This window comes from Rhopalosiphum padi, chromosome 3 (genome assembly GCF_020882245.1).
Source record: "Rhopalosiphum padi isolate XX-2018 chromosome 3, ASM2088224v1, whole genome shotgun sequence".
Taxonomy (NCBI): Eukaryota; Metazoa; Arthropoda; class Insecta; order Hemiptera; family Aphididae; genus Rhopalosiphum; species Rhopalosiphum padi.
Genome location: NC_083599.1, coordinates 82324739 through 82335995, shown reverse-complemented (window position 1 = coordinate 82335995; position 11257 = coordinate 82324739). Strand labels below are relative to the sequence as shown.

At 28.6% G+C, this 11257-nt stretch overlaps 3 protein-coding genes across 3 annotated transcripts; 1 reads left to right on the top strand and 2 right to left on the bottom strand.

The window, feature by feature from the left end:
- The first annotated feature begins 683 nt into the window (after window positions 1-683).
- Window positions 684-3624, top strand: LOC132926252 (uncharacterized). The gene is made up of 7 exons (XM_060990588.1): window positions 684-828; window positions 908-1025; window positions 1167-1286; window positions 1417-2097; window positions 2221-2501; window positions 2557-2826; window positions 3509-3624. The coding sequence occupies exons 1-7, from the start codon at window positions 684-686 to the stop codon at window positions 3622-3624; spliced, it is 1731 nt and encodes a 576-aa protein (XP_060846571.1).
- Window positions 3625-6869: 3245 nt separating this feature from the next.
- LOC132927926 (zinc finger MYM-type protein 6-like) lies at window positions 6870-9046 on the bottom strand. Its single transcript, XM_060992495.1, has 3 exons — window positions 7416-9046; window positions 7137-7360; window positions 6870-7037 (listed from the first exon to the last, which is right to left on the bottom strand). The coding sequence occupies exons 1-3, from the start codon at window positions 8893-8895 to the stop codon at window positions 6879-6881; spliced, it is 1863 nt and encodes a 620-aa protein (XP_060848478.1). The 5' UTR covers window positions 8896-9046; the 3' UTR covers window positions 6870-6878.
- A 115-nt stretch (window positions 9047-9161) lies between these two features.
- On the bottom strand, window positions 9162-10207 carry LOC132926251 (uncharacterized). The gene is made up of 2 exons (XM_060990587.1): window positions 9248-10207; window positions 9162-9185 (listed from the first exon to the last, which is right to left on the bottom strand). The coding sequence occupies exons 1-2, from the start codon at window positions 10205-10207 to the stop codon at window positions 9162-9164; spliced, it is 984 nt and encodes a 327-aa protein (XP_060846570.1).
- Window positions 10208-11257: the final 1050 nt, after the last annotated feature.

The following is an 11257-nucleotide window of genomic DNA, read 5'->3' as shown; positions in this document are numbered from 1 at the left end:
ATAGTATTTATAATCAATGATATTATATATAAAGTATAATCTTGGTCCGTGATTATTGCCTATACTATTGATAAAAATATTCAGAAAAAATCTAATTTTAGAAATTGGTTAACTATTTTACGGAATAAATCAAAACAATGATAATTGTATAGTGATATCGATATTCAATGGTTATTGCATTGTAAATACTAAATTGTGATAGACGACAGTATTTATATTTTTATTAATACGTTATACACTTGTGACTTATATTTAATTGTTATTTACTCTTGTGTTATGCTTATGCTCCATGTGTTCACCGTGTATACTGTAAAAAGTATGAAATTGTGATGAATTGATACATTGATGATTGTAAATTGATATAATATATAACATTTACATTATATTATATTATATAACAAGGTAAGTTTTATTATTTTTACCTATACGATTTAAACTATTTGTAGTTGTTACTAGTTTAGTATAAATAGTATAATTAATAATAATTAATAATAATTAATACATTATATAAAGATTGTATAATTGCGCAATACCTAAACATAAATATTTTTTTTATTAATATTGGTTCTTAAATTATTTATTGAACATTTGTGATATATACTTATAGTTTATAATATTTATATATTAATGAAAAAAGAAATCTTTAATTTATATTTATTTAGGTAAATTATTCTTTTCTAATAATGGCACCTATACCTAAAAGAATTAAACCTAGTGGTGCTTATTACCGTAAGATAGCTAAAGATAAAAAAGAGAAGCTAGATAAAACAATAAAAAACTCCAACAGGATTGATAAAATGTATCATCAATTGAATAACTCAGTGAAAAGTAAATATAATATTATTACCTTTGATACTAATTCAATAATTATTGATATCTTTTATAAGAAATATTTTGATTTTAATAGATAGTTACACAGATGGTTCAGCCAGTAACAATTGTTCATCATCTAATATGCAGATGCATAATGAAAATGAGGTACTTCAAAAACATGGTGAAAATCCAGAAGATTTTATATCATTACAGTAGGTTTTTCTTTAACTTTTTTTATCAAAAAGAAATTATGTTATATAAATTATGAAAATATTTTATATTCTTATTATAGTGCCTATTACACAATATTTTTAATTAAATTGTATTATGTTACTTTGTTTTTAATATTCTAGGTCCAAAAATAGTGAGATTCTTTTAAATGAAGAAAACAAAATAACTCAGAAGTGTGGTAACAATTCAGATGATGTTAAATCAATAGATGCTGATTCCTCTCATGATTTTAAAATACCAGGGTAAAGATCCATATTTTTACTATTATTGCAAAGATATTCTTAAACATTTAAATTTAATTAAAACAAACAATTTGTAATGTTTATTATTTCACAAGTTTTTTTAAGGTTATTTGTTTTTACTTGCTTTTAGGACTGATCCAGCCGACTGGAATATAAGTGAATTTACTATTGATTATGTATGTAAAAACGGTTACAGTCAAAATTTAGGTTCAAATTTTAGTCGATCCAAACGACTTTATCAGACGGTTCGTGGAGGTTCATTTAGGAATGTTCATAGATATTTAAATAAAAGTTATTTTGAAACTACTTTAATCAATGGTGAAAAATGTAAAAGAAGTTATCTTGTTTATTCAGAAAGTAAAGGTGCAGTTTTTTGCGTTCCTTGTTATTTATTTCAAAATTCTTCAGAATTTTCAAGAAATGGTTTCTCAGATTGGAAAAGACCAAAATCAATCAACAAGCATGAAAACTCCTTTTCTCATAAAACATGTGTAATTAAAATGAAAAATAGATCATCAGAATTAAATAGGGTGGATAAAACTCTTCAGTATCAAGTAGAAACAGAAAAAGAATATTGGAAAAATGTCCTAATAAGGGTTTGTGCTGTTGTAAAATCTTTATCAAGTCGTGGCTTGCCATTTAGAGGTGATAATGAGCAGTTTGGATCTTTACACAATGGTAATTTTATGATGTGTCTTGAATTGATAGCAGAATTTGATCCGTTTTTGGCCAAACATATATCGAATCATGGAAATCACGGTAAAGGTCACACAAACTATTTGTCTCATTTTACATATGAAAAATGTATTAAGTTAATGGCAGTTAAAGTTCAAAATAAAGTGGTTATAGAAATTATAAGAGCTCGATATTTTTCAATAAGCATTGATTCAACTCCTGATATTGGGCACATTGATCAACTTTCATTTATATTTAGGTATGTTAACAGTGATGGGTTACCGGTAGAAAGATTTTTATGCTTTTTGGAAAATGTTGGACACAAGTCTCAAAATATGGCTGATGCAGTTTTTTCTATATTAAAAAAATACAATTTAGATATTTCATATTTACGCGGACAATCATATGATAACGCTAAAAATATGTCTGGCGTTTATTCTGGTCTTCAAGCTAGGATCCGTGAAGTTGCACCTTTGGCTGATTTTATTCCGTGTTCAGCTCATTCACTTAACTTGATTGGATCTTATGCGGCTAGTTGTTGTAAAGAAGCTAATTCATTTTTTGTTTTATTCAGAATGTTTATACCTTTTTTCAGCTTCTACTCACCGTTGGGATCTACTTAAAGTTAATTTGACATTGAAAAATCTATCTGAAACGAGATGGTCAGCGCGATATGATGCATGCAAAGCTCTTATTGATAACTGGGGAATCGTGAAGCAAACCTTAGTTGACATATCAAACAATTTAAATGAAAAATCTATTACATGTAATGAAGCTCGTGGTTTACTTCATGCAATGAATCGTCTTGAAACTACATTTATGCTGTTATTTTGGGGAGACCTACTACAACGATTTAATGCCATAAGTAAACTTTTACAATCAGTTAATATTGATATTTGTTCGGTTTGTGAACATTACAATTCATTAATAAAGTATATTTCAAATCTCAGGAACGATGAAATGTTTTTACAATATCAAAAAAAAGCATTAACAAAATGTGATGTAAATGTTTTTGAAACAACTTCTAAACGTAAAAAAAAAAGAAACAAAACGAATGATGAAATAGTTGATCTAGAAGAAGTTGATTTGCCTAGTGATGTAGAATTCAAAGTCAATACATATAATGTAATTTGTGACTCTATAATTAACGAATTGACTACTAGAAAGTTGGCATATGATAATGTAATAACTAAGTACAGTTTTTTTTTTAAATTTGAAATAATGAAAACATCAGAAGAATATGTATATAGTATAAGTATATGTATCAGTTGAAAATTTATATTTGATGTACAAAAGTGATTTAGATGAAACATTTATAAATGAGTGCATCCATTTCCAAAGTCATCTACAAAATATAAAATATTATCCAAAAAGTATAATTGATATGAGTACCACGATGAAAAAACATGAGTTGGAGGATATTTTTCCAAATGTGAGTATAGCATTACGTATGTTTCTTTGTACTCCAACGACTAATTGTACCGCAGAGCGGTCATTTTCGACACTTAGACGTATAAAAACATATCTAAGGTCAAATATATCCACAGAGAGACTAAATGCATTGGCAATTTTAAATATTGAATCTCAATTAACTCATCAGATTAATTATAGCGACATAATTGAAGATTTTGCTAATAATCAAGCAAGGAAAAAAATACATTAAAACTAAAGAAAATTGTATGTTTTATTGTTATAATTTGTTAATTAAAAAAAAAAATGTATTTTTATTATGTTATAATTTGTTGGTTTAAAAAAAAAGGTAATTTTATGTTTTATTATTTTATAATTTGTTAATTAAAAAAGTATTAAATGATTTTCATTTATCATTTGTTAGGTTAGATTTTAATATTAAATAATCAATTATGAACGAAATAATTAGTGTTATATTATTATTATTTATTGTGGTGAGGGAGGGGGGTATAAATTATATGCCCGGGGGCGCCAAATTTTTAAATACGGGCCTGACTATATATTATCATTAGAGCCCGGAACTTGATGACCTAAAAATCTTTAAAAAATGCACACAAAAAGAGTGTTAAAATGACTTATAAACAACAAAAAATGACCATAAAAATACAAAAAATGACTATATAATGAATAATGATCAATGACTTAACATTTTTAAAAATTATTATTTAATTAAAATATTATTACTACTTAAATTTAATTTACTTAAATACTTTTAAACAATTTGTTACACTGAACAATTAAAGTGTGTTTAATATTTTCAAATAAAAAAAATCGGCGATTGTCCGATAGTAAAGTTTTGTAGACTGAAAAACTTCTTTCGACTTCCACAGATGTAATTGGCGCATATTTGAAAAAAGTGATGTCATCTGCATTCAAATCATCTGGCAATCCTTCTTTGGTCACCTCTTGACCTTCCAATATTTTTGAAATAATCTGCATTGTTTTATAACCACTATTTTTTTCTAAAACAGTTTTACATTTATGTTGAATTTCGCGCCCAACTATATTTTTTGCTAATTGAATTTTATTTATTTTTTCTTCTACAATTACTATAGAATCGGCAAGGCATATATTTGACGATTCTAATCGTGTGATTGAATTTGGTAGCGATCCAAAGTTTGATTTGATAAAAACTAAATTTAATACTAAATCTGGATCGGCGATCAAATCAATTACTTTTTCAATGGAAGTCGCATCATTTTTGTCTAGTTTCGTGATTATATTTTTAATCATACCAAAATGTTCACAATAATAAAAGGCTGCCGTTAACCATGTTCCCCACCTAGTTAGCACAGGTTGTGGAGGTAATGGAATATTAGGTGCATGGTCTTTAAAAATTTGTACTCTCGAAGGAGCCTTTAAAAATATTTTTTTACAGTTTGATATCAGTTGATCGACTTTTGGGAAATGTTTTCTAATTTCTTCCGCCATCCTATGTAAGGCATGAGCTAAGCATGTTACATGTTCCATCTTTGAATAAAATACCTTAATAGCTTTACCTGCTTTGACCATATAAGGTGCAGCATCACTCAATAAAAGCAGTACTTGATCGTGTTTAATACCATTGGGCCAAATAATTTGAAGGGATCTATCGAACAGTTTTGAAATTGTACTATGATTTACCTTTTCTAGGACTTCTGTATTTATTAGGAAATGTTTTCCGGGGCCATTCAACTCTAAAGTTCCCACAACAACATTTGCTACATAGCGCCCTTCAATGTCCGTAGTTTCATCTAAAGTTACCCAAATTTTCTGATTTTCTACATAAGATCTAATTTTCTCAATAGTGTCTATATAACACTGAAAAACATACCCTTTTCTCCAAGTGGATTCATCGGGAATTATTTTATTCGTATATTTCTTCAGAAAATTTTTAAATTCCTCGTTCTGTAATTTCTGCATTGGAATATTTGCAGATAATAATGCATGACACGCAGATCATGATTAAAAGACGATTTCTTAGATGGTTCGGTAATTAAACGTTGAATTTTACTTGTACTTTGTTCTTGTTGTATTTTTTTCAGTTCAACTCCATTAACGTGTTTTTTACGTGAAATGTGCTGCTCGACGGTAAATTTTTTGTCAGCCGCCACTTTTACTGTAAATTTTGCAAAATAATACAATGCCATCGGTTGAAAAAACTTCTCTGCCAAAATGATTTACAAATGAATTCAATCGAGAATTATCCGAAACTTTGTATTTAGGCATTTTTATACAATAAATTAATTTAATTTCATAAATATATTACTCGAAGTCTGTCGCGGCAGTCGATAATCAATAAAATAAACACATCCGTCTTTCACATTCACAGTGTTACACTGCAAAATATAAAATGTCCATCCGTCTACTATTGCGTTATCGTACGTCTCGTGCGATTATCGGATCTCATTGCGATAATGAAGGGGAAACGGTACTTCAAAATAACACACGTGTGTACTGGGCCTAAAATAGTATCTGCCTACAGTTCATCATTAAATAATAATCATAGATTGCGACAACAAATGGTAAATCTAACGAACGTCGATAATCAAAAAGCTAATGTAAACTGAATATGTTACAATAAAGTGTAAACAAGAAAAATAAGAAAAATGCAAATATATATAAAAAAAAAGTATGAAAATGAATAAAATGCACTAAAAATACTAAAAAATGATCGTAAAGCATAAAATTACCTAAAAATGCAAAAAACTGCAAAATAAAAATTGTGCCATTAAATTGTATATTTCATGAATCGAATTTCTGTAAAGACGAGCCTTGAATGTAAGCATTGGAAAAAAAGATGCAAATGCATCAAGTTCCGGGCCCTAATTATCATATTATGATATACGTAAAATATTCTGATATATTATAACTACATAGCTTACTTATTTAAATATTTTATACGATTTGACGATTTATTTTGTATTCGAGTGCTTCTCATTCTCGTATCAAATGTACTTATAGTATATTATATTGGTTGTAAATATAATTATTTAATTAATAATTTAAAAAAAATAAATCTATATTGATTGGTGTCAACTAGTTTTGTCATATTTTGAATTGGCTTCAATTTGTTTATTTGTTATTATTAAATTTAATAAATAAATAATCTGTAATAGACGTACCTACTAATTAAAAATAATTACAGTATTTGATTTATTTATGTAAATAATTAATATAATTAGGTATTTAAATCAGGGGCGGACTGGCTCCTTCAGAGCGGCCCGGGAATTTTTTTTCAAGCGGCCCATCGCCCATAAACCATTGTCTAAGGTCTTTTCGACGGCGTTGCCGGAACTACTTAATCATTATATTGACATATTGTCTAAGGCCTAATCTAATACACTATTACAGCACTTACGTTTGAAATACCAGACATTTTCTCAGTTGAATATTTAAATTATAATTAATACTAACAGAAGATAAATAAAACATTTTAGAAATACATGGTAATGATTATTTATTAGCTCAAGGAATTAATAATTTATGGAGTGTTTTGCTTTTTTGGGCTAAACGGTCTATAACAATTTGGTATGGTATATCACTTAAAATACTTTTTTCTGTAGCCATTAAAACAAAAGCTTCTAGGTTGTCCTGTGTCATACTGTTCCTATAAACGGTTTTCACCTGAAAAATAAAATCGCATTCATTTTTACAGTATAATAAACAATTCAAAATTCAATAAATAAATTTATATTTATTTTATTATTTAAAAATGTAATGTACCTGCTTTAATTTTGAGAAGGATCGTTCACAAGCTACTTGCGTAATGGATAAAGTTAATAATATTTTATAAGCTTTATATAGCATAACATATGCTTTACTATACATATTATACTTATGTAATAAAGTAAAACAACATCTCAAACAATTTCTGCAAGACTCCTTTTTAATTATAGTGCATACGTCGTTCACTACAGACTCCGATTCATCATTTTCATCACCACTGTCTATAAAAACCATAAATTATTAATTTACAGAATACTTAAGTGTATATTATTTTACCTGGATTATCGAGGTTTTCGTGTTCATATTCATCTTGAATAGTTTTCTTAATATTGGGCCATTTTTGTGAAAAATCTATTAACTCATCTCGTAATAAAACTTCAATACGTTCTGTCATACGAGATTCATCATCACCGAACTCTGACTTTTCATTTTCACTCAAATGCTGACATATAAGCTGAGTTATTTTTTTAAAAATATTTTTTCCTGAAATACTTTCAGGTTTCATTGGAAAATTTCGAGGGTCAAACAATGACATGTCGGTGTACAAGTCCTTGTGCTTAGTAAATCGTTCCTGTAAGCTTGAAATAATAGAATCCATTATGCAATTAAAACCACTTATTTTATATCGTTGGGCTGCGTCAGTTGGTAATTCATCAGTAGTTTTAGTTTTATATTTATCTTTTTTACCACGATATCTAGTGAGCGAAAATGATGTTTCTACCTCAACTTCAGAATCCATTTCTTCTAACTTTCTGTTTTGAATGACTGCGAAAGTTTTAGCAGTTTCATATATATCTTCAAAACATCTGGATTGTTTTTTTAATGTATCAATCGACGACCGTACTAAACGATGAGCTTGCATAAAATCTAGTCCAGACGTTTGTAAATAGTTGGACAAAGGATTGGTTGTTTGAAATATTTTTAAATAAATATTGGCTGTTATTATAATCTCAAATTTAGTTAAGCTGTTAAGTAATGTCAAAGCATCAGATCTAGTGTTTTTATTAAATTTTTCTGAAGACGATATTAAATATAATGAATGAACTAAATCTACAAACAGTGCTGTATCTGAATTTCCATACTGGCCAAAAATTCTATTAAGTGCATTACTCTTTGACCACCATCGTGTTGAATTTGCTTTGATCAAACGTTTTAATGAATTTTGTTTTGAATGACATTTTTCTAATTGATTAACCCAGGTGTCCATTCTACGATATGATTCACGAAAAAATACAGCACATTTATTTATCAGACCAAATAAACTAATGGAGGGCACATTAGTCTCACTAGTATCTTTCATAACTAAATTCAGCACGTGTGCGTAACACCATGTATGGATATGTCCTGGAGATTTATTTTCAAGCCATGTAGTGAATCCTGCATACTGACCTTGCATGTTTGATGCACCATCTGTGCTATCTGAAATGCAATTAGCTATGTCAAGATCATGTAATAATAACGTTTTTTCAGTTAATTCAAATAAATTGCGTCCCTCGCCTGAATGACTTTCCACCATTGATAATAGATGCTCTTCAACTCGATCTGTTACGTAGCGTATAATTATTGATAGCTGATCTTTAACTGATACATCTTGAGTGCTGTCAATTTGAATGGAGTATATTCCTGCTTCTTTTATGTTTGCTACAATTTTTTCTTGTATTAATTTTTTTTTTTCGTATGGCGTATGTAAGTTCGGGAGTAAGCCCGGCGCCTGATTGGCAGAATTTTTAATGGGGCACCCGTAGGTTTCTGCCATGCCCCGGGGTGGGGGGGATGGCAGCACTTGTTCTCCGGACACCGTGACTTACCCGGAGAAAAATGCCGCCCAGTGGCCGAGGATCGAACCGGATCCAGCTGCTCCGCAGCCGACGAATTAGACCGCTCGGCCACCCCGTCCCCCCTTGTATTAATGATTTAAGTATTTGTATGATATATGTAACTGTAGTTTTTGAAATGAAGGCGATAAGATTTCCTCTGCCTTTAGTTATACTAGAATTTGATTCAAGTCTGTTTTTGCTTTTATTAATTACGTTTTCTAAATGATGCCTTAAAACATCGTCAAATTTTGATATTAAACATAATATTTCTAAAAAGTTGCCATGACTCACATTATTATTTTCTAAAGTATATGAAGATTCATTTGTATGAGATCTGTAACTCATACAATTTTTTCCGATACACTTAATAGTTTCAATTATTCTTTCTAGTACTCGGTGTCGTTCCATAACTTCTTTACGTCGAATTTCCCTGGCTGATGAAAACAACATGTGTGGAATATTTGCTCTATGCTCATGATAAAGAAAAGCATCCACTGATTTAACATGGCAAAATGTATCCTCGTGTTCCGCGATACGTTGATAAACATGTTTCCAACTGTTCATGCCCAAAGTAAATGGGTTGCTATCTGTTGACGCACAAAATGCAATGCATACTGAACAGAATAATTTACTCTCAGCTTCAGAAAAAGTCAACCATTTTCGATGTATCCCGTCTGTACGTTTATATGCTTTTTGTGGATTAAATGGAATATTAATAGTAGGTTGGTATGGATGAAATTTAAAAAATGCATCAACTTCATACTTCTCTGGTTTTTTGAATTTGTCAATAATGTTTGTTGCATTTTCGAAATCCACAATAGTTTCTTGATTATTGTCTTGTTTTGTTTCAGTACTACATATAAGTTTTATTGAAGTTTGCTCACATTCTAACTTATTTGTACTTATATTTGGGTTAATTTTTTCTGGATCGTCTATATTAGGGAAATCCACAATACTTCCTTCATTATCGTCTAGTTTTGTTTCAGTACTACATATAAGTTGTATTGAAGTCTGCTCACATTCTAACTCATTTGTACTTGTATTTGGGTTCATCATTGATAAAGTTGGATTTTTGAGGGTAACTGATTCGTTCAGAACGTTTTCGTTCATTGCCATATTATGATTTATTTTTTTAATAAACATGTCTCTTAAGTTGCCACATCTTTTTGCTTCTTTGTTTAATAATTTCGCCTTCTTATCCCGTTGTTTTTCCGCGCCTCCTTTACGTTTTTTTGTTTCATCAATATTCATGATTGCTCTCTTAAAATAATTTTTTTAATTTTTTAATTTGCAGGGTAGATATTTGGTTCTAAAATTTTTACAAAATATAACAATTAGGGATGTTTGATGTAACCAAAAGTTAAATGAGGATTATTAAAATACAGTAAAACGCTAAAACCCTCTACTCAATTTTCAAGCCTTAATTATTAAAATTGAATGTTATATGAATTTTCAAAAACTGCCACTATTATATCTTTCTATATAGTTATTTCTAATAATTAATTAACGATAATTAAATACCATAAAATAGGGTGAATAGAAAAAAATGCAAATGTAAAATTTTGTAACTTTGATGTCCACCCTATTTGCTATCAATAGGTTGGTATATTTCTTTTATATTATTAATCGGTAATCGTCAACCAGAACAAAAGTATATTTTCCTTCTGTGACGTACAAAAACTAAAAAGCTACATAGGTATCATAATTCTTTTTACTTTTTATAGTGTTAAATAAAACCATATTGAACATTTACTATTTATAATGTTTAGTTATCCATAATTTTAAATAAAACACTTAAGAGTAAAAAATATTTGAAATTTTCTATATAAACTTTAAAGTTTTTCTCTTTTTATTACTGAAGAACCTCAATATATAATATAACTCAATAGTAATTTATCATGTAAATAAAATTATATTTTATATTATAGTTATAATTAAGATACATAAATTATAATTGAATAACAATATAACATAAATAACAAAAGGTAGAGTTAAATTATTATTTATTAATAATAATCTAAAAATATTACGTTTGGATGCAGAGCCTTGGTTTTTATCAGCATTTTTATTCAAATACTATAGAAAAGTATAAAATATGTGGTCTTAGGGAACCGTAACAATATGAATTAAGAAGAATTCAATTTAAAAACGACAAAACAACAACACTCGTTGGGGTACAAAATTCAAATAGCTAATAGGGGATAGCAGAATAGGCCTCTAAAACTAATAATTCTATTATATTTTAAACCATTTAACCAATTTTTAATAATGATTGAATATAGATTAAAATGTATAGGCCTT

Coding starts and splice junctions, on each gene's coding strand:
- LOC132926251 (XM_060990587.1), bottom strand. CDS start 10,207: ATGAATATTGATGAAACAAAAAAACGTAAAGGAGGCGCGGAAAAACAA. Junction 9,186..9,247: donor ATACTTTAGAAAATAATAAT/GTGAGTCATGGC, acceptor CGATGTTTTAAG/GCATCATTTAGAAAACGTAA.
- LOC132926252 (XM_060990588.1), top strand. CDS start 684: ATGGCACCTATACCTAAAAGAATTAAACCTAGTGGTGCTTATTACCGT. Junction 829..907: donor ATTGAATAACTCAGTGAAAA/GTAAATATAATA, acceptor TGATTTTAATAG/ATAGTTACACAGATGGTTCA. Junction 2,098..2,220: donor ACATATGAAAAATGTATTAA/GTTAATGGCAGT, acceptor ATTTATATTTAG/GTATGTTAACAGTGATGGGT.
- LOC132927926 (XM_060992495.1), bottom strand. CDS start 8,895: ATGGCAGAAACCTACGGGTGCCCCATTAAAAATTCTGCCAATCAGGCG. Junction 7,361..7,415: donor CGAAAACCTCGATAATCCAG/GTAAAATAATAT, acceptor TGGTTTTTATAG/ACAGTGGTGATGAAAATGAT. Junction 7,038..7,136: donor CCTTCTCAAAATTAAAGCAG/GTACATTACATT, acceptor TTTATTTTTCAG/GTGAAAACCGTTTATAGGAA.